At 34.7% G+C, this 27528-nt stretch overlaps 2 protein-coding genes across 2 annotated transcripts; one reads left to right on the top strand and one right to left on the bottom strand.

The window, feature by feature from the left end:
* The first annotated feature begins 353 nt into the window (after positions 1-353).
* On the top strand, positions 354-3780 carry LOC138336132 (thyrotropin-releasing hormone receptor-like). The gene has a single exon (XM_069285449.1). It carries the CDS (start codon positions 354-356, stop codon positions 1437-1439), a length of 1086 nt encoding a protein of 361 aa, XP_069141550.1. The 3' UTR covers positions 1440-3780.
* Positions 3781-4327: 547 nt separating this feature from the next.
* Positions 4328-25162, bottom strand: LOC138336131 (testin-like). Its single transcript, XM_069285448.1, has 7 exons — positions 24961-25162; positions 17588-17685; positions 14106-14337; positions 13192-13419; positions 10550-10765; positions 8454-8612; positions 4328-7526 (listed from the first exon to the last, which is right to left on the bottom strand). The coding sequence occupies exons 1-7, from the start codon at positions 25003-25005 to the stop codon at positions 7299-7301; spliced, it is 1206 nt and encodes a 401-aa protein (XP_069141549.1). The 5' UTR covers positions 25006-25162; the 3' UTR covers positions 4328-7298.
* Between the last annotated feature and the right edge of the window lie 2366 nt (positions 25163-27528).

Here is a 27528-nt window from a genome sequence, read left to right as displayed (position 1 = left end):
CCCTCTCTTGATATTCCGTCTTTGCATATTATAGAGTTAGCTCCCTTGCGGGTAGGTATTGATTGTTACGTCACTATTTTGTAAGGGCAATTTACGTCGTTTTCTCTGAAAAGTATGACGTTACGCTCGCAAACACATGACGTCACAATTAATACCTACCCACAAGGGCAGATAACTATGTAATATACAAATACAGAATACAAAAACAGGTGCTCTACTGTAATTATCTATCAACTGTGTTCTACATTGTATAAATCATTCGGTTTCTCAGTTCTAGTTTCTTTGTTTTAACCTTTATGTTTAAATAGAAGATATAACATGTATGTTCATTTTTTAACAGATCCCCGTTGGAGATGTTGGTGGATGGCAGCCTGATGAATAACACAACATATGTCTTCGTCGATCTGCCTATTAACGTGGCAAACGTCTCATATTATAATGATACGTCACACGACCAACTGCCGTTTTACGGCTTCGTCCATGGACTGTACCTGTACGCCATACCGCTGATATCAATACTAGGAATCGTCGGAAACATCTGCTCTTTTAAGGTTTTCATGTGCACCAGTTTCAGTCGACACCCGTCGAGTATCTACCTTTCTGTACTCAGTGTGTCCGACACCTGGTTTCTTCTGGCCCTTTTCCTCGGCTGGCTTGGTAGTCTGGACGTTCGATTTTCTAAGAATGGTGCTCTGTGTATGGTATCCGTTTATGTTACTTACATTACGAGTTTCTTATCTGTGTGGTATGTAGTTCTTGTCATGTTTGAACGTTACATAGTCGTGTGTCACCCCTTACGGGCCCCTTCTCTTTGCTCAAAGAAGAGATCTGGAATAGCAACGAGTGTGGTTACAGCATTCGCTGTAGTGTTTTACGCACACAGTTTCTTCACGATGGAGATCGCCATGAATCATTCTGGGAAAAGAACAAGTGCTTGTCAAATGATTGATGACGATATTAAATTGATTGCCGTTATAACGTACGTGGATTCTACGATAACATTCATTATACCCTTCATTGCCATTTTTACATTGAACGTTCTAGTAATCCGTGCAATTAGGAGTTTCACCTACCGACACGTCAGCCGACACGAGAAGAAGTATTATTCCCCGTCTCACAACACTCTGTCAAAAGCTCAGATGAGACTTACAGTAATGCTGATGGTGGTGTCCATTGTTTTCTTGGTGCTGAACTTGCCGAGCCATGGAGTTAGATTCTATATAGCTGTAAACAATCTAATTTATAAGCCTAACATTCCTCTTTTTCTCACACAACAAGTATGTCAGATTCTGTATTATGCTAACTTCGCGGTAAATTTCCTCGTTTACGCGTGTACAAGTAAGACGTTTAGGAGGAGTCTTAAAGAGAATAATAAGTGCGGAACCCCTCAATTACTTTGTGTAGGAAGCAGTGGAGGAGGAGGGGAACAAAGGTCATAGTTAACGGAAGTAACAAAGTAACACTAAAATTAGTGACGTGTAACTTATTCCGGAAACGGTCATGGTAAACGCAAGTAACAAAGGAACGCTTCAATAAAGAAATGGTGACGTGTGGCTTGTTCCGGAAATGTCAAGAGCGCAAGAAATTTAAATGGCAACGTTCAATACATGTATACATTTAAAGTGATTAGATTCTTGGAATATGAGGAATTGTATCCCCTTGTTTACTCATGTAAGCAAGATTTAAACTTCTAAAACATTTAGTGAATGTTTATGCCAGATGTTTCTTAGTGAGTGTTTACACCGAATGATTATACATGGATGTTTATATCGAATGAATCAAGGGAAATGACGTGTTAAGAAAATCAAAATCAAGATTGTTAAATATGACGACCAAAATACTTTGTGTGAAGTGGTGGTAAACAATATGTTGGATATGCATGAAAGAGAAGTGATATAATCGGTGCCGACGAAGCTCATCGTCTTTTTTGAAAATGAATTCAGAATTGCGTTATTTGAAATTGAATTCAGTATTCTATATAGAAATTGCTTTCAATGAAATTAAATACAGAATTTGGTATAGATCGAATACAGAGGTCGCTATAAGTAGTTTTTGCCATGAAACTGAATTCAGTGGTCGGTATATATACAGTGTACGTTATGGAAAAATATCGCATTTTGAACATAGCGTTTCCGAGACACAACAACGAAAGCTATAGCTGAAAATTTTCACTTCTTATTCTTCAACATCTCGATACTCCAGGGGTTTCTATCATTGACGTTATATCCACTCCTGGACTTTCTCATAGTAAAAGATATGCACACCATTATATCTATTGCTGAACAATGTCATAGCAACACTTAAAGCGTTTAGGGAGAAAAACAAAACAAAACTACCTGTTTCATCCGTTGTCGCACACAAAGCCTTTGCTATAACATAGTCTAGGTATGATGTAGATCAAATGCAGTCAATTTTATTATGAAATAGTCCAGGGGTGGATATAACGTTAATGTAAGTAACCCCTGGAGTATCGAGGATGAGTTGTACTATCAATCGAATATTTCTTATTAGAAATGGAATTTAAACAAGAGAGACCCAAAAATTTATAGTTTATAGTTATATATGAAATCAAAGTATGAAGATAGTAATACAATTTTAAAAAGATAAACGTAGTTTTACATCTGTTTCTTGTGTCTGTCAAACAATATCGCTGACAAAACGGTAAAAAGGGAAGTAACTCAAATAACATAGAACTGTTTGGATATTATTTAAAGTAACTTGTTATACTGTATAATGTAGTAAATATTGTTAAAACACTATGATTATATTACAAGTGACCATCATTATCAATTGTTCATATTTTTACAGATCATGTATGTTGTAAAAATTTAATGAAAACATACAATAGTTGAAAACACAATATATACTGTGATATAATTCATTCGAAGCTCATACTTCATTAAGCATCAACATTTCAATTTTTGCATTGTTTTGAGTTGTTTTGTCATTTAAAGAATGTCACTGTTTATAATATTGAATTCAGTTTAAAAGTTTACAATGATAATTTTACACTTTGTGTTGTATTTGTTGTTGTTAGTTGTGCTGATTTTGTTTGCTATTTGTGTTTTATTTTGATTGCTGTACCGATTGTCTAACGCTGAATTTAAATTCGCAAACAACAATATATAAAAATCTGAGTAACAACATTTAATCACCTTATAATAGCTCTGGGAAGAAAATAATAATGATGACGATGCTGATATTTCATATTTGTTTAGACCTATTTTTATATGTATATCATTAAATATCAACATCAACATCACGGAATGTTATCTTTAGCTGGGTTAATTTTCTTTTCTCGTGTTCATTGTTTTACTTGTTTCTTTCATTTGAAGTGTGTGGGAGTGTGGGGGTGGGATGGTTGAGCGATGTTGTTACAATCAAATTAATTTGTTAAGAATTCATGACATACAACGAATAATGTAAAAACAATATATCGTGTTTAATCGTCTTTATCAAACCTCACTAAACTCTATACTTACTTAAATAATTTGTGACAATACAATTTCAGCGCAAAATTGATTTCGAACATGTTAATGCAGTGATATATTGCGCCTTTTTTTAAGCAATTGATACCATATAACCGGTTATTTTCGCGGACCAAAATTTTCGCAATTTGATCAAAGAACAAGCCTTAATATTTCGTGATATGAATTTAAGGGTAGATACGATTCAACCATTTCTCATTATTTTGCGGATCAAAGTTTCGCGATAATAGCAATGTGCGAAAATAGCCGGCTATACGGCATTTCAAATCTGATGACAAAACAGAAAATACAATTAACGCAGTCATAATTTAGCGAAAAATGCATGACGCGAAAATCGCCAGAATGTTATAATGTCGCTAAAATACGTATGTTTACGTATACAATTCTGTGTTGCATATTATATAGTTTTCAGCCCTTGTGGGTGAGTATTGGTTGTGACGTCATGTGTTTGGGAGCAAGACGTCATACTTTTCCGAGAAAACGACGTGAATTGTTCTCATAAAATAATGACGTAACAATCGATACCTACCCGCAAGGGAGCTAACTCTGTAATTTGCAAAGACGGAATATATGGAACACAGACTTGTTTTGTATTAAGGTGATTGGTAGATGGTTTGTAAAAAAATGCATCAATATAGATGTTATAAGTGGGTTTTTTTCTGGAGTAGATGTCCAAAATTATCAACCCTACACTATACCTGTCATGTTTCTGTGATGTGAAAAACAAAGTACATTATTTAAATGTTGCATTTCATTCCTGGTCAATACAGACGTTTTGTGAATTAAGCATTTTGTTATGTTTATGTTTTGAAATATGGTATGGAGATAATTAGTATGTCAACTTTATTATCTCCGTTTTATTCAAGCATATGACTGAAACATTATATATGGTACAAAATTTCTACTTTGTACATTCGTGATAAATTAGACATCTACTTACCTCTACATTGTGGGAAATATATCGTAAGAACAGGTGGTTGTTCATAGTATTTGAAAGAGTTTTCAAATCGTACAATGGTATCAGTATATGAACGATATGGATGTTCTATCCAAGGGTCTTGAATGTTGTGAAACCAGAGGTGCGACGAGAGTTTTACAACATTTTGTAAAACTGGGGGTAGAATATCCCTATTATTTGTATCCACTTACGAAAGAAACTTTTTCTCTCATACCTCGATGTTATATTTTATAATTCTTCATCTAGAAATTTGATATTGCTATAGTTAAAAGTTTTTGACTGTAAATCAATCATCCATATAAAGGTGCATAATAAGTTAATCACAAATGCATATTGTCTCCTCTACATTAACCCTTTCACCACTGTAGGCCATAATGGACTCATCCAGATCAATTGATGGTAGAGTCTACTAAAGTTACATAGGGGTGAAAGAGTTAAAGCCAGTCTGTTTTCGAAAATTTACATTCAATTTTTACGCAGTGACGTCATAAGGCTGTACTCTCGCGATGTAATGCCTCGTCATATGACAAAAGATTGCATTGTATGAGATAAACCAATATACACCTCTAGGTATGAGAGAAAATGGCGCGAAAATTGAGCGGATAATTTTTTGATGAATTTCATAACTTGATATATGTATGATACATGTAATGTTCATGTTATGAGAGTGCAATGATGATGGATAATAAACATATTGTTTTTATATGAAAATGAAAATATTTTATTTTTCTTTTAATTCTAACAATCCGAAAACGTTGACAATAATTTCAAAAAGAGTATGCATCTACAGACTTTAAGATATACCAGATTTATACATATATAACTGTGAGCTTCTACATCATGCAAACCCCTGATCACACATTTGGACGATTCTAATATTCTGGGAAAGTTCATTGTGGAATAACAAGGGAGAGTAAGGCATAATATCACACACTGTTACACGCAATCACATTAATACTTACATTGACTTCCTACAGTTACAAATAAATTAAATTAAAAAATTAATACTTCTCTGGAAAATACAGTATTGTATTTCAAAATACATTGCTATAGCACTATGAATTATTGCCTTTGACGACAACATGATAAGAATACCGATTACCATAGTACATAAATGTAAATATTTGCTTACACGTAAATTATAATAATCTGATTATCTTAATACAGGAACGCTACTATTTAAAGTTTCAAGTGCTAGAGAAAACATTCAATTTATGAAAAATGGATCTCCATAACATGCTATATATTATAAACGTCAATAAAATAGTAAAAATAGTTAAATGGTGACCTGTTTTGATGGTAATTTTATTTAAATGGTAACTTAATTATAACGTCATGGCTCAGTGATCAAAATGCTCTGATATTATATTAGTCTATTCTTAGGTCGCTGGTTGTTATCCTAATACCCCTGCTGTTCTATCCGACTGGCAGCGCAGGTGAATGGCACTGAGTAACATTAGTCGAAATTAAGTCAAACTTAATAAAAAATATTTTAACGGCTATGTCACATTTTAAATGAAGCTTGATTATAACACAAAAATGTTTAGCGATCACCTCATTTTGACTAGAATAATACTTCCCCTTTCCAATATATCTTATCTTGCGTTGACTTTCAAGGTGATCATTTGAATTGTGATCTGTTTGAAAAGAAAAAGTGTCAAGACATTTATGTTTACAATAACAATTATATGCACAAGTTAGTGTTCAAAGATAATCTTTTGCATGAAAACAACTTGTCTTAATAAAGAGCACCTGTTTTAGTTATGTTTTAGTTAACAATATTTTTAAACATTTATTACGGCACAAACATCTTTATTTGTGATTTGCTGACGTGCCATGTGTTTGGTTTTTTGAAGCAGCGCCGCATAGTAAATGACCTTGACATCCAGCGATTGGGAATTCAATTACAAAATAACAGCCATCTTGTAAACACATAAACCACTGCCAACAAAAATACTTTGATATCACTACAATATGATGAAAACAACATTTTAATATTTTTTAGGAATTCAAGGTGGACGCTGAAACTACAACGAAATGAAAGTTTGCTAATAATGATATATAAAATATATCAAATGTATCTTTATATAAAAAAATGCACTATACAGAGTATGGTATTTGGCATTTAGCATGAAATAACATTAATGTATGATACTACTATGACATTAATCGGAAATGATTAAGTAACACATGTAAATAATATCTTCTCACTAAAGTATAAAATATGAATGCTGAATTTCGTTTTAAAATATTTTAAATGATACAATCAGCTTTTACTGTAAATCAAATCATTTCGCGTGCTGTTAATTTTGCGTATTTTGCGGGCGACGAGAATTCGCAAAAATTAATCGCCACGAAGACATTTCATTTACAGCTTTTTAACTGTAAAACACATTCTGTAATCCAACTATCTATCGCGGCTTCTTAATTTTGCGATTTTCCGTTTCAAAAATGTTTCGTGGAGATTAAGTTTCTCAAGTTTATGATTGAATAGAGAAATATTTGACTTTAATAGTGCAAGAATTGTGGAAGATATAAATTTGCGAAGATAAACTTTTCGCTAATTTACTTGGATCGCTAAATTCGCGAAAAATAATCTCACGCGAAAGAAAGTTGTTTACAGTAATTAAATGACCGTTAAAACGTCGTTTGTGCTAAAAACGCAAAATTAAGTCGCCGTAAGAATAATTTGGTTTACATTCTGATAAAATCAGAAAATGTCACCCAAACTTCCGAAATTGAAATCATGTTCAGAAACACGTATGTCCCTTACACATAAAGTTCACGTCATCAGCCACACTTTCAACCCGAACAGTCCATCTGCCATTTTTAATGTTAACGCTCCAGCAAAATCATGGATGCATGTGTCGCGGAAAGCCCTGATTCGGACGACTCGTGAATGTCTGCTTACAATCAAGACAACAAAAGAGTCTTCCGTCCTTCAACAGGAACTGTTGGTTGATAAGGTTGCGCGCGCATACATGACAACTAAAGCAATGTGGGCATGCGTGCCAGTGGAATTCTCCGTGGGATAGTCCTGGGGAATCTGCCGTGATGGTCTTCCCACATGTAACACAGATCTGAAAAAAAATGTAATAATAATAAAAAAAATAAAAATTTTAAAAATCACATAAAAAACCAGATGAAGATATAAAATGGGACGCTTTAAACACACTCGAACAATTCAAATAAAGTGACAATATATAAGCGCTGATCGTTGATTTATCAATAAAATAAAACCTGTATTATTTCTATCCTGTCATGTTTGTGGACAAAAGGTGTAATTTTGGCTTAATTTTACCGTACATTTCCAATATATACGTAAAACGTTCATGACATAATTAGATTGTGTTCCTGAAGATAAAGCGTCCCCAGTATATCGACAATATCCTAATTAAAATTATATTGAAATGTACTAGTATGCAACCAGCGATGCAATAATAAAGCACAGAAATTAAACAATTAAATAACAAGCGTCGGACAGGTGTTAAATCATATCGCAAAACTGCAGTAGTAGGAGTTTATCAAATGTTTGGTAAAAATATTTATTATACCCTAAAATTATGAATTTATCAAATGAAATAGAAGTGTAATGGTAAGACAGTGCGAGTGAACTGTTAGACGAATTAACATCATGATAATTATAAACATTATCCTTTAATTGTATAGCTAGACGTTATGTTGTTTATTTCGTATGTCTCACCTCATTGATACTGAAATGTTTTTTCTCATATTTTGACAAGTAGATAGATTAGAAATAAATATTCAAAAAACTTGTGAAGCTAAAATGTATTTGAGAGAAAATTTTGAAATGTTTACACTTCGAGTTAGTTCCCTTCTAACAGTTCAAAACTAATGTAGTATTGCATCAAACTTTGGTTATTTTTATTAGGAAAAGCATTTTATTTGGTTATTGAGCTTAGTTAAAAATACAATGTTGCTACCAAAATGGTCATTTCACAACCAAATTAATTCATTTGCATTTAATAGACAACGGCAACTCTTACCTTGCTATACAACTTATCAAAGCAGAGAATACAATATGGGTTATCGTTCTTGGCGATGTAGCGTTGGCCCGCCAGGGGCGCGTCACAATACCAACAGCAGAAATGTTGCACGTGCCATGTCTGTTTCTCAGCTTGGGTGTACTCACGCGCAAAAATTATCTGTAAAAGTTGACGGGTGATGTATATAAATTGTTATATAGATTAAGCCGCCATGTGAAATAGGTGTGTAGTTTAAAGTGAACAGTCGGGCAAGGATAGCTAAAGTTGGTAAAAATAATGTGAATGTATCCTGTATAATTTCTTATGAAAGAGAACGTCAAAATCTGTCTGCGTACGAAGAAATTAATTTAAAGTACCGGAATCCTAAAACGTCCTCCCGGCTGACTATGTCCGTGGTTACATTTCCACACAGCCTCGCTTTCAATGCTTTCAACTTTTCTTTATTTCAATGGTCAGAACTGGGAAACGTAAGCAGAACTTGACCGTCGTATTAATATGTGAGAACTTTTGAAAGGCCAATGAACGCATTTAAACTGGGTTTCTTTGCCCGACTATTCACTTTAATATGTAAAGGAAAATCTACAATATTCACCACGCCCGCAACACACGCAACAACAACGTTCTAAAATTGTATGGGTTTGTGTGTATTTTGGCTCCAAGATCATAAAAAAATCTTAAGTTTAGACTTAGCAAATCACAAATGACGTTACAAAAAGATACGTATTTTTTGATTGGTTAAACAAAAACTTAATTCTCAGACTGCTTCCTGATTTCTGGTAAAAAAATCGTTGATAAAAGCGAAAAACCAACACCCGCTCCTCAATCCAATCATAATACCTTTTTCGTATAGACGTGCAATTGTACATATATCAATTTGACTCTACAGCTTGTGCATTTTTATTTGATCTAGTGAGATATCCTAAAGAAGACAAAGTTAAGGTATCATTTGGCGTCATGTATTAAAGCTAGATCTCCTCTTTCTTAAAGTCTACTTCCTTTTGTGTCATACTTCAACTGAAGGTCATTTTGAATCCCCTTGCCCTCTCCCACCGATTAAAAGTACCATTAAGAACTAAATATTACGCGGAAAAATAAGGATAAGTATCGTATACTATTAATTATAATCCAAAGTGGACAATTAAAATTCAACCACGTTTAAGCTGAAGCTCTGTATAATGCATAGTTAAGCATATATACTACTTAAATAAACATCCCTTTATCAAAGAATTTTTTCATATTTCTATTTCCTTTATTCTTTCTTAAATTAAGAAAAAAATATCAGATTTTTGTTGTCTTACTAAATTCCTTCACAGCACACACAAAGGCCGACATGACTTGTCGAAAGGATATGTTTGTACGTAACTTTAACCATGTGTAGCAGATGTTATGATAATTAGTTTGCCATATTAAACATGTGCTTTATTGCAGTATGATGCTATTATGCAAGAATGATTTACATAACGGATAAAGGCGGCACGATAAAAATGTGGCATTATCGCAATTTATTTTTCTAGACGGAATGTTCGTTTGCTTCAGAAAGGGATTTCATGACATGGAGTGTCAGACCAAAGGACAAATTGGTAAAAAAAATAATGCAAAATTGAGATGTTCAAGATGGGAGTGATTCTAGTACTGAATGCATCCATCCCTTAGATCCCCCTTCTTACACTTTCAGTCGTACACATATCTTAAGTTTTATAATACAAAACCTAGTCCTCGGCAAAAGATAAATTTTGGTATTATGTAGGCTATGAATTTCTTTGAATTGGTTTTTGTTGTTGTTGATTTCCCTTTATCATCATCATACTATGTATTTATCTATTTATTTATTTATCTCATTCTATCTAAAACTATTTACTTAATTATTCATTCATTTATTTTCATTTATTCATTCATTCATCCATCCATCCATCCATCCATCACCCATTTGCTTGTTGTTTTATATACACTATCCGCCGCACCCAAAATAACATGAGGGAATTAGAAAACCATACAAAGTAATAAAATATGTAGTATCTAATGTTTTACTGCAGATTACACAGTGTGATCAGCAATAAGTCTACGTATGTGGTAATCATATTACAACACAGACTTACTTCGTCACAAGAACAGCAACGTGGATAAATGGAGTCAGCATAATGACGTTCGCAGTAAATGTCGCCATTTTTATGGAAATAAATCATGTCGACTAGTAGCTCCGAGCACGTGGCACACGTGAAACAGCCCGGATGCCAGCACGTGCCAATACCCATGCGGTCAGCTACAACAGCAATTCCACCACTCTCCACCGCCTTGAGACATCGATGGCATTTCTGTTTATAAAACAGGGGTACATTACACAGGCAGTATAATTACACTATAGGTAACTAGCATCAAAAAGTCAAGTTAGATTCGATACCATCATTTTTAGTATTTGTAGATTTGGTTAAAATTAAAGGGACAATTCAGTCTAAGAGAACATTAAAATTTGTATATATATCAGATAAAACAAGTTCTAATGGAAATTACATCAGTCAGTTTTACTGTGATATGCCAGAAACGCCTATGGGGATGACATGTGTGTGAAATATTCAAACTTGCTCGCTGTCCGCCATTACACACTGTGGTCGAACTTCTTGTATGCCGAACCCTGTCCCTTGCTCGTAAAGTAATGCAACTTTTGGCTAGAACTGCTCAAATCGCTCTGACAGTAGTGTGTTTACCTTATTAGGTGATTTTTCTTGCCTAAAAATCATTTTATCACCTTCTCAGTGGTTATGTAGTTCATTTGTTTAACGTGCGTGACTTTGGCTCGGGTATGGGTACAGAGTTAATATTGTACCTGCTTAATCTTATTGATCAACAATTTGATATTTCAACGATATTAATTAAAATACTTAACAATGTTGTGGAATTTGTCAATGTTTTACGTTATATGTTTCATAAGAAATGTAGAACAATACATTTATGCTATATTTTGCTTATTGGTTATGTAAAAGAATTTGCCTGAATGAATTGTCTCTTTAAGCTATATCAATAAATATTTATAATAATTTCTAATAACTTTGTACAGTTGTTGTTGAAAGTCGATGCTTGTACACATGCCTTCATTTGAAACTGGTCGCTAAGTTTCGATTATTGTCAAACGGGAGTCGGAAAGGTCATGAACCGTTCTCGGAAGAGTTCGGAAGGACGACACGTTGTTACGTAGTCACGTGGTGTTCTCGGTAACGTCAGCTTGTTTGAAAAGTGGGACACATTTATCCATGTTCAAATTTTTTATCAAAAGCTTCCGAAGCATTATTGCTCATATTTACTTCGATTTAGTCCTATCTCTGTATGATTTACAACAGGATTTTTTTTTCAAAATTCTTCTAAATCATGAAAAAATCAGACAGATACGGATATTGGAACTTTAGACAAAAACAAAGTTTCAAGTATGCGAGTGGGTACAAAGATATGAACGACCATAAAATTTTAATAATCGTTATGCCACAAATATATCCAAATAGATATCATCACGGGTAACCATCGATATTTATTGTGGCGTATCAATTACGCCTATTGCGTAGCTGTTTAAAATTTTGGTGGGAGTGGCATTTCTATTTAATTTGAATTCGCTAGCACATTTTATATTTCTTACAGTAGGATGTCATACAGGCAATCTTGTCACTATCACTATCATCGCGGTAACATCTTTGTATTTCATCATTTTGTATTTTGATTAATGCATTGTTTTACGATCCTTAATGAAAAACATTATTATTTAAATAGATTGATTTTTCTTTACATAATTAATTCCATTATTTTTCTTATTCTATATTTCGTACTGACATTTCCTAAAATTGCATGATGATGACATTCTTGGAGACTACCTAAGTTGAGAAGATGTTAGTGTAGTTGCGTATTTTGGGGAGACTGAAGAATATTTCAATTGTATGTTCAACTGATCACTCAGGTCGCATATTCAACAGGGTTAACTGTACAGTACAGATTGATAGAAACTACATGCTCTTATCAAAGTCTATCTGACTCTGGAAAACAGGCTCAGGCAGGCGATAAGCATCTCAGTAACTTATTTATAGCATTTCCCCTCAGAAGGAGGCCTTGTGGGTGAAATACACGTGCGCCATTCAAACATGTACGGAGATGACGTCAGCATAAGGGTGTGGTCAATTAAGTCTGTACATGAGCTTAAGTGAATGTATTCGTGTGTCTAGATTAAATCTCAAATCAGTTTGACAGAAGACAAATGTGAGCAACTGTTTCAAATATTGAAATAAAGACGTGTGCTTATCAGCTTACTGCCTCAATGGAATTACAACATCAGAATAAGAGTCCATTCAAACAAACCCTATATACTAATCTCACACAGGCGTGTCTAAGCTAAATCTTAACGCTTTATAACTTCCTCAGAGAGTATATAGTAAAACATGACCAGAACTTGAAACGACACTTAAAAACTCAATTTTAATATCATTGAAATAGCTTTATATGCAAAGCAAATCAATACAAAAATCACAAAAATGATAAAGCAAAAATTTTAGTCATATCTTGTACTTAACTCCAAAAATCTATATTCGAGTCAGTCGAACTTGCCTATAATATCAAAAGTATCACTGCTGATTATTTTGTTTCTTTGACATATATTTAGAAAATAATCTTATTATAACTGATCAGCTTGAGATGCATTGGTCTGTCTCCTTATTGGCTACAGTAACAAGAGTACCAGTCAGTGACATGCTTAATAAGTACTCACGTGTTCTCCGGATTTCGGTAGATCTCGTATCTGCCCAATACCAGCCGATTTTAATCTCCTTTTATTTGTAAACTTTTGGAATTTTTGCATTTCTGTTTCCGATAAGCTGTTGCAGAATTTGTGATGAAGGTCATGAAGTGGAAGTTGTTTCTGAAGTTGTCTTCTTCTTAGCTGAGCAGCAAACATTTGTTTATCTTTGGGAAGCATTGCTATATATTTCTGTGAGCGCTGGATGAAAATGATAATGTATTAAAGATCATTGCCACTATTTAAAAGGAGGAAGATAAAATGAATGAATTCATAAGTAAAACTGTAAACAGCTTTCGCATGCGAAGTATCTTTGCAATTTTCGGGATAGGGACATATTCAAAAAAGTGTATCTTCGTGAATTATCCCTTACTTAAATAGTTTTAAAAGATAATTCAATTCATTGTTAGAATTCGCAAAATAGATATCCGCAAACTTGATTTTAATCGAAAATCGAAAATTTCAGTAGCCGAGAAAGAAAGTTGTGTACAGTATGTATACGGGATTTCAAAACAGCCTTATGATGCATTCAATTTAATTTCAAGAAAATAATACATTGTTTCGAATTATGTAGATACAAATTAAATAAAATCCAACACTCGGTATTTGGATTACTGATATCATATTATGAAAATAACTATAAGTGATTTTATAAATATATATTAAAATATGCCTTAGCGACCATCTGTGCCTAAAGCCGACCTGCAAAACAAGGCCACTTGAGAATTCGAGAAGGCCAATTTAAACACAAATTGACCAGTTTATATAAAAAAAAAAACTTTTTTTTTCTTTGCTCGTTGGATGATCTTTATAAACAGGTTTGGTACATAAGACAATTTTCTAATTTTATTCAAATTCTCACTTTTTTTTTTTTTCTTTACACGTACCAGGTTTTCAGATATAATCCTTGCTAATACCACATCGTTGTCTGGACCACATATCTGGGTCAAGGCCGCAGAATCATCAAGGTTAAGGCGCTCGAGACGCTGCAGCAAATCTGATTGGTCGCCATGGCGGGGCAGCGAATCAAAGAGGAGATTGATTGGCTGAGAATCTCTTTCATCAGGAGGTTGAAGGTCATGGTCTTCTCGGGAACATCGGCAATGTTTGCATACTTTCCTGCAAACAAACATTTCATTTAAATATCATATCTAACTTTTATGAATTATCATTTCAGAATCAATGTTCTTTCACGTGACTTCAATAATATATATTTTAAACCAACTTAATTTTTTGCGACAACTTATTGTCGCGTTTTCATCCGTAGGTTTTTCTGTGCCTATGCCTGACATTTTTTCGTGACAATTTATTTTTGCGATTTAAACATTTACATTAAGGCGAAAATACTATTAAATCTGTGTTTTTCGTGGAGGTTTAATTTTTGTAGATACTTTTTTTTGACCAAAATCAACGGATTTACGTCCCCTTGAAAATTTATTTTGTATGGATGTAAACTCATGTCATGTAAGTTTATAGTGATCACAAAGTACAGGTCATAGTGTATAAGGTTCGACTGTAATGTGTACGATCTTCTCCACGAATTTAAGTGTCAACTAAACTGTAAAGTTTTATAATCCACAAAAAAAATGAGTCAAACGAAAATAAATGATTTCACAGTACCATAGGACTCAGGATTGTGAAATCATATCGCCATGAAAAACGCGAAAATGAGAGTCCGAAAAAAACTAAGATGTTTGATAGTAAAACTCGATAAGATTCTATGTTACGAGAATATTCTATAATTCGAGATACTTCAAGACAGAGAGAGTCGAACAGTAAAGAGGTTGATAACCCGAAATCATACACTAGGAATGAAAATGTTAGCTTATAAGAACTGACTCTACATCAGGCTTGCAATATGCTGCCAGAAACAACATATTGTCAGACATCTTGAAAATATGGCATATAGTGGGCCAGTATTTGACGTAAAATCTGACACACGCCACAGAGATAAGGGATTGCATTTGAATGCGATTATAATACAGCTACCATGAATTATCTTTATTGACTATAACGCCTCGCAATAAAGCTCATGGTTTTACAGTCCCAACCGTATCATAGCCAGATAACGTTGAAACCACGGCCGCAACGTGATCTCAGCAAAACACATGCATTGTTGTGTTTACTTTACATTTACGTAAGAGAGCACGATCCAAATTGTGAAAAATTTAAGTATGAAATAATAAAACATTTACAATTTTCTATCTTAATGACATTTCATAACAAGAATTTCAAAACTAAAAACACATCGCATGTTCGTGTTAACTGTATTTTTGCGTAAGAGGGCACGATCAAAAATGTGAAAATTTTAACCGTGAGAACGTTAAAGCGTTTACAGTTTGCTACATTAACGTAATTTCATAACAAGAATGTCAAGATAATAAATAACATATGTTTAACATTTTCCACTTTATTGTTTACATATATCAGTCATATTTAAAGATGTCATGAATCAAAATTAAATACTTTGGTGCCTTTGTAAAAGAAAGGCATGGCCTAATGAATATAAAGATTTTATTTTGAAATTTTGCTTCATACATCAGTCATTATTTTATGTTGTCTTAAATATTAATATGAATATGCGATCATTTATGTGTTGACATTTTTTACCAAGTGTACAGGAATGTAAAACCTTTTGCGAAGTGGAATCGTATAAAAGTTTGCACAAAAAAAATTCTTCAAAACCTGATGAAATTAAAAAAAGTAACAACAAAGCTTATGATTGATTTTTCAGACTACTTGATAAATAAAACATGTTTTAATGTAAAATGTATCGAATTTTCAAGGTTTCATTTTTCCTTATCAACATACAAAGTCATTGTCTCTTTTGAGACGTCATGATAACGTCAGGTTTTTTGCGACATTCTCTGACTTTTCATCATGGAGGTATTCATAAAAAAACGTCCAATCAGAAAGTCATATTAAATATAAATGAAAACAAAGAAAAACATTTAAAATAAATCAAAGAAAAATAAATTATTAATTTTTTTTTTTTATAAAATGAGTCCTTTAATTAGTTTTTCGCGTGAAATTCGTGGAAAGAGATAGCCGTTGTTCACCATTGAAAGAATGATTCTATTATTGTATTAAACAAATAACGTTTTTTTACATTCATGGTTCCATAGACATCAGGAAAACAAAGGAACATTTTCTACTCAACGAACATTTTATACCATACTGTAGCTAGTAGATAGGACAGCCGAACAGAAAGTTCCTCATTTTACGATAAGCCTAGCAGAACGCAATGCGCCATCTACACACAGCATCTTTATTATTTACGAGCTTATCTATAAAATGTTTACTCTGCAGCATTCAGTTGTAAGAATTAAAATTCCATGTGAAGGATTTTATTCCAACACGCTTAGAAGTTCGCAATGGCGGGCAGTGAAAGTTCGTCAATAGCATATCTTATGGGGTTATGCGTATTTTTTTTCTGTTTCTTTTTTAACGTATATTGTTTGCACTTCTGTAACATAATTAAACTTATAAAAACTCAAACATTGAAAATGCACTGATAGGACGCCAGGCATCGGGAACTTCTAGGGGAATAGATTATTCCCGCGATAATACCCGACGAGTTCAGTATTGGACGCCATGCGCGTAATTCTGAAAACAGAAGCCTTTAAAATGACGTCACGATAATGCTTATTTCAACGTGTTTAGTTTCAAGATATAAGTCACAGCTTTGCTAATTTAAGCGCGCTTATTTAAGATGTAATTACAACCTGAGAATATAAGTTTTATTTTCTGAAAAGTCAACGTACTTTTGGCCCACACTATGAAATCACTATCTAAAGCAATAAAAGAGTGCATTCTCTTTCATGTATTTTGGGAGACCGTGGTATAAACTTTGGTTGTCTCGTTGCGATAGCAGTCACTATTATGTAATTCATAGTGTTATCTCTCTGAAACATAGCAAACTGACGAAATCACTAATAGAGTAACCTCAGTCGGTTACAGTACACTGATTCATCGCTGAATAATAGCTAACATTTGCTGGGGAATCAAATTCGCGAATTCCATCAAAGTCGCAAAATTTATTACCTCGCGATATTTTAAACATGTCACACACTGTCACGTGAATGACGATTTCAAATGCTTCAATATGCAAACCCACCAATAAGTTCCAATCAGTACATCAAGAAATTATAGACCATTGAAATCTATCAATTTTATAATATTCTGAACGAACTATAAACTATGAATATCTTACTGTATCTTTTTCGCGTGTATCTCCTTGTGAAAGTAAGTAAACATTATCTTTCATGGCACACCGATGCAAAACGAAATTGGCAAAACATGTTTCTGACAATGTACATTTATTTAACTTTTATCATATTAAACGCTAGTGCCAAAACACTTCAGATACCTCCAGTAATGTGCGTCCAACCCAGGGCACTTGTCGCCGCACTTTAAACATCCTAACTTTCTCTGGGATTCCTGTGGAGCGCGTGGTTCTAGATCAGTCTAAAACAAAAAACAAGCAAATATAAATGTTTAATCAAATGTGTATATGTTGGTAACAAAACTCAATAAATAGACAAACTTTAATGTATTCGTTGATAGATATCCATGAAAATGATCAAATCCTCGCAGAAATGACATTAGCTGCATATTACATTGTCATAAACATATTAATTATTAATAATTTGCTTACAAAACGTCATTGCCAACATGTTTGAGAAAATCATTGACATATGTTGAGTTCATAGTCAGATTTTAGTGATTAATTCTATTAAATCATTCACTTTTAGCAGAAATTCATTATAATATCATCTTGAGATAGCCATTAGGTATCATTTTCAAAAAAGTATTAAAAACTGGAGTTATTCCAGAAAGATACAAACATTTATGTTTCCGTTTTATCATTTTTGAGTCGGATTATCTTTTCATAAGTCCTGGTGTTCGTATGTTTCAAACAGGATTATGAAACAGTATTCAAATCAATTATAATATCATCTTGAGATAGCAATAAGTATCTTTTTTTTTCATGACACGACCAATTCAACGGAGACTGCAATAAATGCTCCAGTTTTCTTAAAAAATATTTGTGCGATAGAGTTTGTGTTACTAACCTTCCGCTTCTGTTGACACGTAGTATGATTACACCTTCAAATTACAGAGAATCCTACCCAAAGTAAGATTCTTATCCACCGATATCTGCAGACTACATTAAAATTACATTTTGTTTATCTGTGTCAGACATACGAACTGTACTAGAATGTCGGACAGGAATAAATGTAAATGTATGCATTGAACCTGCATATTTGGTAATTAACATTACACACATTACACTACTGTAATGAAAACAAGAGGCTCAAGGGCCTGAACGGCCATCTGACCTAATAAAAGCGTAGAAAAAAAAGTAAAAAATATGGACTATGAACATCAGCTGAAAATCCCAATCAGAAGGATATACCAATATAAGCTGACTCACATCTCTTGACGGATATACTGTGAACTGGTTTATTTTTGCGAGTTTTAAATTCGCGAGACGCTCAAACGCGAATTCAAATGTTTCAAAATAAATGTATAAGTACAAAAAGTAAATGTATTCGATAGTCCTATATTGCGAATATTGATGTTTTCACGAATATGTTGAAATTAACGAAGTCGCGAAGTGTAGTAGGCGAACATGTTTTGCAGTATATGACGTGTATTATGTAATTGCCAATATGATACAATGACTTACAACATACATTATTATACCTCACTTTCGTTTATAATGTTCTGATTGGATTAAACTTGATCACATGACATTGAATAAGTTAGATGTTCCGCCGGAATTGGAAGGCGGGGGAAATAACCCCAGGGAAATAACCCCCGAGGGAAATAACTCCAGTGAAATAACCCCTTGGAAGATCCGCACATGACCGGAAGTTGACATCATCTGCAACGTCAACCAACAATGCCAACTCTTTTGCTTATTTTTTGTAGCCAAACGAATTTAGCAACGTTGTTGTCGGGAAATATCTTCATGGGTTCTTTTAACAGAGATGTTTTTTCTTTTAATTTTGTTCGGTATGATAAAGTAATTATGTCCCTATGTGTCGGGATATATCTAAAATTGTCTCCCCTTCGCCTTCGAGAAAATAACTCTTTTCAGGGAGACAATTCTAGATGTATCCCTCCACAGAGGGCCATAATCGTCTTTGCAAATTAAAGAGTTAGCTCCCCTGCGGGTAGGTATCGATTGTCAAGTCATTATTTTGTGAGAGTCGTTTTCTCCTAACAGATGACGTTGAGTTCGCAAACACATGACGTCACAATCAATTCTTACTCTCAAAGACATATAGCTCTGTAATATGCAAATACAGAATATATGAATCAAAATTATGAATGTATCATTACACATACTAAACGAAAAATAAATCATGTAAGTAGCAAAACTTTTATATGTTCTTATAAAATTAATGTGTTACAAATGTTGTAAATGTACTTGCTTGCAGTATAAGTAAATAATATCGTTACATTAGCCTAAATCCAGACGGATGTTATTTTCCATACAAAAATATTATGACTGCGTGTGGAGAATTCGTGGGAAAATAAAGAAAGCTGAGAACGTGGACGTTTGATGCCGCTAGAACAGATGGTGATGTTATAGGAAACACGAGACTGTGTGGGATGTTCCACCTGCTAACTGTCTGCACCCAGCGCCAGGTTATTCATCGCAGATGATGGTGGCAGCGGGCCAAATGTTAGTCCCTATAGCCTGGTCAGAGAAACCAAACTGCCGAACGTCATCGAAGGCCACAGAAAACAAAGAATCAACGCCTGGTCAGAGAAACCCAACTACAGTACCACACAAAATCAACCTAAACCAATCTGATGTCATATTCAAAGGTCATACAAAACAAAGAAATATCTTACTTCATCGTTTGGTTATAAAAAAAAATCGAACCAAATCTCAATATTATTTTTTCGAACAAAATCTCAATATTATTTTTTCGAACAAAATCTCCATATTATTTAAAACAATAACTTTGTTTTATCGTTTGATTATTCGAAATTTGAAAACAAATTTCAGTATCATTTGGAAGAATTATTTTAGTTCAACATTAAGTTTCAAAACAAATCTCAATATTCTTTATTTTTTATTTCATCGGTTATAATCATTTGAAGTTCGAAACACGTTTCACTAGTAATTAAAAGATGGTCAATGATATGACAATGTCGAGACTGTACGAAGAACTATATTGACGTTGATCTTTGGCCTTTGTTAGTACAATGATCCCGTCACTGGTAAACAGAATAGGAATGTTTTTGTTGTGATTCACAGGTTTCGGTCAGTGAACGCACGCTACAGCTATTTCTGACTAACAACTATTTGTAATTTTATTGGATGACTATATAGTGATGGTGTGTCGAACTACATTACGGGAAGTCTTATAGATCTCTTGAAGCTAATCAGGACTCAACGATGCAATTAATTAATGGGGCATGTTGAGTGTTTGAGTCATTAGGATGTTATTTGGTTCTCTTTCTTTGTTTTGTGTGTCAGTGAAGTCAAAATGTGTTAGTGCTAGAGCCGAGTTTCGTAGTTAATGAAGAAAAAAATGGAGGGCATCTTGACCTCATTATTTTTGCTATTTTGGCCTCTTGTCCTCTTTATTTTTGTTATTTTGGCATCTTGACCTCATTATATTTGCTATTTTGACATCTTGACCTCATTATATTTGCTATTTTGGCCCCTTGACCTCTTATTTTTGTTATTTTGGCATCTTGACCTCATTATTTTTGCTAATTTGGCTTCTTGACCTCTTATTTTTGTTATTTTGGCATCTTGACCTCATTGTATTTGTTATATATCTTTGTGGTTCTAAATACTTTAACTAGTGATTACGTCATCAACGATACTTGTGCGATATCATGATTTTTTTTAAATGCAACGCTTCCTATTCTGGAGCTCCTGGGCTGATTTTTCTAAAATTTTCATAGAAGGTTGAAAATAATTTTATTTTCGTTTTATCAATTTTGAGTTGGCTTCTCTATCTTACATCAAGTCCCAGCGTTTCAGAAAAGAATTATAAAACAGTATTTCAACTAATTAATAATTATTCATGAGGTTAATAAATGAGGTAAAATGAAATGAATTTTTACTAGATCCGAAACTTAACCAAGGCCCTTACAATAAAATTCTGTTCCAATCATATGATCAGATAGTTTACAGTGTCTCTGAAGTTCACCAAGTTTCTTTCTTTAGCTTAGTAGGTATATCCGTTGGGTTATCGCATTGGAGACCCCGGTTCGATTCCTTGTCGGGTCGCCCGACAGGATTGAGTATTTTCCTGTTCCTCTACATTACATTCCCAAATGTTCGTTTCCTTTTTAACCGATCAAAGTATCTTCTGAATTGATAGGATCCCATCGCTAGACTCTAAGTTTGACATTAAATGATGAGTATCTAAGCGATATACGCCGACGCACACGCTTTGAACATACATCCAAACGGTAAAAACGAAATAAAACATAAACGATTTTTTCTGATCTCCTCATCAAAAGAGTTCCAGAGATAAGGGAGAGAAGTAATAGTAATAGGATTAATACAATCAAGAAAGCATTCCAAACGCATCATCGTCTGGACACTGGTTTTTATGTCAAAGATATTCTCGAGTAATTTTGAAATTTTCCATTTCAGAAAAAAAATCTCTTTGCAAATATTTTACAATATCGGTATCATCTCCTCAAATATTTGGTGTATTTATAGTCTCTGTATATCGGCTTTGTCAATGCTTGGAGTTTAAAAACATTAAATAATCGTGCCTGTTATACGTTTATTTTGAGCAGCTAACATCGATGTTGCGAGATTTCTATCCGTGATAACGTTTATCTAGAAAATGTTTTATGAAAATACACATGCATTAAATCGTTTGAATACAGGAATACATTGTTTATAACAAAGGACCTTTGCATCCATCGTCGTGGTAAATAAAAGTCAAAATTGGCCTTTATCACTCTTTTGTGTTTTACACGGAGATAAGTTCAGAATAAGATTCTCAGCAATTGTGAAAAGCAGTTTTCAAAATGCCATTCAATTAAATTATGGTGCATTGATTTGATTTTCTTTTAATTTAATCAACGTCCTATTAACAGCCAAGGTCATTGCAAGGTCGTGCCCGATTCCGAAGATTCAGAAAGGCCAAAGTACCCGGAGAAAACTCGCTTTACTCTGGTCGGTACTTGGTTATCTAACTGTGTTTGAACTTGAGAATCAATGAAGACCGAGGAATGATATAATTTCGGGACATATTAACAACATGGCTATCGCATCGTAGTACTTGAAAGCTAGTATGTAGAATGTCTGGACATCTTAACCACTCGGCCATTTAAGCTAGAAACCGGGGTGCCTCTCTATATGAGATCAGTGTTCAAAGCAGGCAATTAATGTCAACTGACCGTTTTAACACATCTGCTGCTGGTATTTGTAAGGCCGAGATAACCTTTTCGTATGTTGGCAGATAACATCATAGATATCATAACCGCGATGTGATTTTCGATGCGAAATATCGCACCCAAACCTGTTCGGTTACCATGACAACTATGGCGTCCAACTATGTTAATTTGGTAGAGTACGTATGTGTAAAACGTTCATTGGCATATACAGGGGATCAAATCTAGGCATGTTAGATTTCATCGTACCTGTCGATGTAATTAAGTGTTCAGCACTCTGAGCTATGTTCCAGATATATGGGATCCGGGGAATATCAAGACACGACTAGGGAAAATTTTCTAATATGGCCCCAGGGAAGGCAGAATACTTCATTCAGAAGGTAGATATTACGGTCAAAGTGAACTAACTCGATCTAATATAAGATCAAACCAGAAATATATCCGGCTAGTGTGTCACACCTTAAACAGATAGGACCAGAAAAATCTTGGACTAGCGTGGCACTCCCGTTACCAGATAGTGTCAGAAAGATCTCGGACTAGTGTGGCACTCCCGTTACCAGATAGGATCAGAAAGATCCCGGACTAGTGTGAGACTCCCGTTACCAGATAGTGTCAGAAAGATCCCGGACTAATATGAGACTCCCGTTACCAGATAGTGTCAGAAAGATCTCGGACTAGTGTAGCACTCCCGTTACCAGATAGTGTCAGAAAGATCCCAGACTAGTGTAGCACTCCCGTTACCAGATAGGTTCAGAAAGATTTCGGGCTAGAGTGACACTCCTGTTACCAGAAAGGATAAGAGAGATCTCGGGCTAGTGTGTCACTCCCTAAACCAGATAGGATCAGAGAGATCTCGGGCTAGTGTGACACTCGCGTTACCAGATAGTGTCAGCGAGATCTCGGGCTAGTGTGTCACTCCCTAAACCAGATAGGATCAGAGAGATCTCGGGCTAGTATGTCACTCCCTAAACCAGATAGGATCACAGAGATATCGGGCTAGTGTGACACTCCCGTTACCAGAAAGGATCAGAGAGATTTTGGACTATTGTGTCACTCCCGTTACCAGATAGGATAAGAGAGATCTCGGGCTAGGTTGACACTCGCGTTACCAGATAACTTGAGCAGAGAGATCTCGGGCTAGTGTGACACTCACGTTATCAGATAGTGTCAGAGAGATCTCGGACTAGAGTGACACTCCCGTTACCAGATAGTGTCAGAGAGATCTCGGGCTAGTGTGACACTCCCGTTATCAGATAGTGTCAGAGAGATATCGGGCTAGTGTGACACTCCCGTTATCAGATAGTGTCAGAGAGATCTCGGGCTAGTGTGACACTCCCGTTACAAGATAGTTGTGTCAGAGAGATATCGGACTAGTGTGACACTCCCGTTATCAGATATTGTCAGGGAGATCTCGGGCTAGTGTGACACTCCCGTTATCAGATAGTGTCAGAGAGATCTCGGGCTAGTGTGACACTCCCGTTACCAGATAGTGTCAGAGAGATCTCGGGCTATTGTAACACTCCCGTTACCAGATAGTGTCAGAGAGATCTCGGGCTAGTGTGACACTCCCGTTACCAGATAGTGTCAGAGAGATCTCGGGCTAGTGTGACACTCCCGTTATCAGATAGTGTCAGAGAGATCTCGGGCTAGTGTGACACTCCCGTTACCAGATAGTGTCAGAGAGATCTCGGGCCAGTCACTGAATAATTAAGAGTTGGCAGATAGTGTCAGAGAGATCTCGGGCCAGTCACTGAATAATTAAGAGTTGGCAATTGACTACATTATTATAATGTAGTTGTGAATATGATTAAAATAAAAACTTTATACATTTGACAGAAATAGAACATACAAAGTGTATATATAATGCAATAAAATCGGTATTAATATATGATGTTCCTATGTAAATATTTAATAACATAGATATACTAGTTGGTACACCTGCTGTATGTATCTACATACTCGGCTGAACATAGGTCGTAACCATCCACTCCCCTCCCCTCCCTCCCTCCTACTCATCCTCCTCCCTCTCCTCCCCTCCCCTCTTCCCACCCCCCGCTTCTCTACTCGGCCGTTCAGTTCGAAGTTTTGAACCCTTTGATAAGCTTCATACCGGCAAAATGAGCTTGCATCCGTTCAGAAGGTTTCATTTTAAATTTCCTCTACTCAGTTTTCATGTTCGATGAAAATTCTTTATAGTCGGGATTTTAAAATCAAACCAATCTAAATGATAAAATCTTAATTAATATATACTGTATTGATGGTATATAGACACTTCACATTTGTACGTGTAAGACCGGGCGGTCACGTAGTGCAATGTGTATTTGTAAACTTTGAATATATCTATATACTTACTACAGACATCCCTGGCCCCGGGATGACCACGAGACGAGTGGCCATGGCGACGATTAAAGTTCTATAAATATCCAAATAATCCTTAAGATGTATTTTCCACTTTTGTTAAATTTCGTCAAAACTCCATCATCCGTTCATCTATAGTGCCGAAACATCACTGTTCTTATCTTAGACGTCTGTGCTATAGCTAGCTCTAGGCGCATTTGGCAGATCTCTCACAGCATCATCGGCGCATGCGCGTTGAATGTGTATCAGTGAAGCCCACGCGTAAAAAAAACATTAATTGTTTACCTATAATAACGGGGTTAAGATATCACGGAAAGCCAGATGGCTTCAACACTTATCGTACTTGGAAGGGTATGATATCATAAGCTATTTTTATTGGTTGAAATTTTAACCGTGAAAGTCATTTAACCATACGCATTCAGCATTTGACGTGCATATATATTTACAGTGCCGGCTTTGCAGCTCTTAAAAATATCTGTCATATTAAAATCTCAGATTTTTCACGCTTGTCTCTAGTGTTATGGTTGTGTTGATAAAGGCGAGGTTGATACCTCTTGAGCACTTGAAGTGCGTCTTGTATAGTCTTTCCATTTTCACGACTGCTTTAAGTAGCTTTGAAAAATTAGAGTGATCATTTTATGTTTAGAGTTTTAACAATATCATATTACTCAAACAATGGAATCTACCTTTTATCATTATTTAAGTTAGAGTGTACTCTTAGAACAACTTTCTTCCGTGGCTCCTATTAGTGAATTTAAAGATGCTCCACCACTGACAAATGGTAATTTTTCTCTATCAAAACCAGGAGCAGACTTATAAGTAATTTTCTTCATTTACAAAAGTTATTAACACCATTACTAGACTGGCCACCACACCCTAACTTGCTGATATAACTTTCTCAGCAGAGTTCTTTACTAGATTATCTCCCCTAGTTTAAAACTTAGAATCAGGCATGTAGTAGAGACAAAAATAATCAAGCCAATTTTTAGTGATTTGTTTAATATTCTAGAGACTGGTAGCCAGTCTACACCATTACTACAGTTGAAAAGTTTGAGCTTCTAATTTCACTTCAAGATAAAAATATTAAAAACTAGAAATTGTCATAGACAATTTGGCGGGCTTTTCACTATATTTAGTTTACAATATACCGTCATTGCCAGGTAAGTTAAGAACTAGGTAATGCATGGGGTTTGAAGTTGTAACCAATAAATGACAATGACTTTCAGCCCCGAATAAAAATGTTTTAGTGAAGATCTGCATGAAGTTTGATCAGCCGAAGAAAACTCTCATCTTAATCCAATTCATATTTCCAAATTCGTTCGAGCAAATGATAACGTGATCGAATGCGCCTTAACGTCATCTGACTTGCGGTGTTGTTAAGTATATATACCCCGGTATGTATATTTAAACTCTGGACCCCTGTGACCTTGAACGTATGAAGACTCTTGTCATTTTGGTTATTGTTGAGTCATTTAAAGATTTGAACATATATGACTCATGTGACCTTGAATATGGGTCAAGGCCATTCCTAATATTTGACTTCATAGCCCATCCCCTGGACATCTTATATATGAAATATGAAGATCATAGACCTTACAGAACTGCAGGAGAAAAGTTTTCAAGTTTATTGTTAAAAACAGGAACTTTAACATTTGACCCTTACCGAAAACCGGAAGTTGCCATTTTTTGTAATAACATGTAGAGAGCAAAATTTTACGCTTAAGATTATCTGCAAAAAATATTATTTGATGAAATCTGTGAAAAGAACTGTTAGTGATTTATAAGCATTCTTAAATTTTAAGATATGACGTCATAGCGACCATTTTTTTTTTTTTTTTTTTGATGAAGATGAAAATCATATCAAACGTTAGAGAACATTAGAGGGGTCTTTTCTAAAGCAATTGCAGACTATATTAGTCATTCAGTTCGACAATATATAATGTTAAACATTTTGGCGGGAATTTAGCAAAGATCAAAGGATTGTTCAAAATGACATACAGCATTAACCGGAAGTGCTACCGAAAAATAAAAGACACCAAATTCATCAGAATGACATTCTGCATCGATATATAAAAAGAAATTTCGCAAAATCAAGAAAATAAAAAATCGTAAATTTTGACCCCATAGCGAGCTTTTTTGTTTGACCTTTGACCTACAATTATGTAATTGCTGTAATTGAATAAAAGTTATTTTTTTATCATACACTTGTCTTTGATTATATTTATTTGATATGGCATATAATTCAAAATATCTATTTGCCATGACAAAACAAGCAATTGCTATTGCCTGTTTAAATGAAAATAAAAAGCAGTCCTGTTGCGGAGTCGAACTCCGAACCTTTAGCACATAGTTCCAGCGCCCCAACCATCTGAGCTACACCGACAAATCACATTGATTGATACGCTTTTTAACGGGCATTGGATTAAACACGCTTTCTTCTTCATTTTTCGGTACGAGTGCATGAGCGGACTGCTTTTTGTGATCAGGACTTCTGTTTTTTTTTCCGTTACATTTAGTACAATGATCCACACTATAAGTTGGTCCTCCGATGCGCTATATGAC

The sequence above is a fragment of the Argopecten irradians genome, chromosome 12 (assembly GCF_041381155.1).
Source record: "Argopecten irradians isolate NY chromosome 12, Ai_NY, whole genome shotgun sequence".
In the NCBI taxonomy this organism is placed as follows: domain Eukaryota; kingdom Metazoa; phylum Mollusca; class Bivalvia; order Pectinida; family Pectinidae; genus Argopecten; species Argopecten irradians.
Note: the sequence above shows the minus strand (reverse complement) of the source record. Positions and strands in the feature narration are given on the sequence as shown.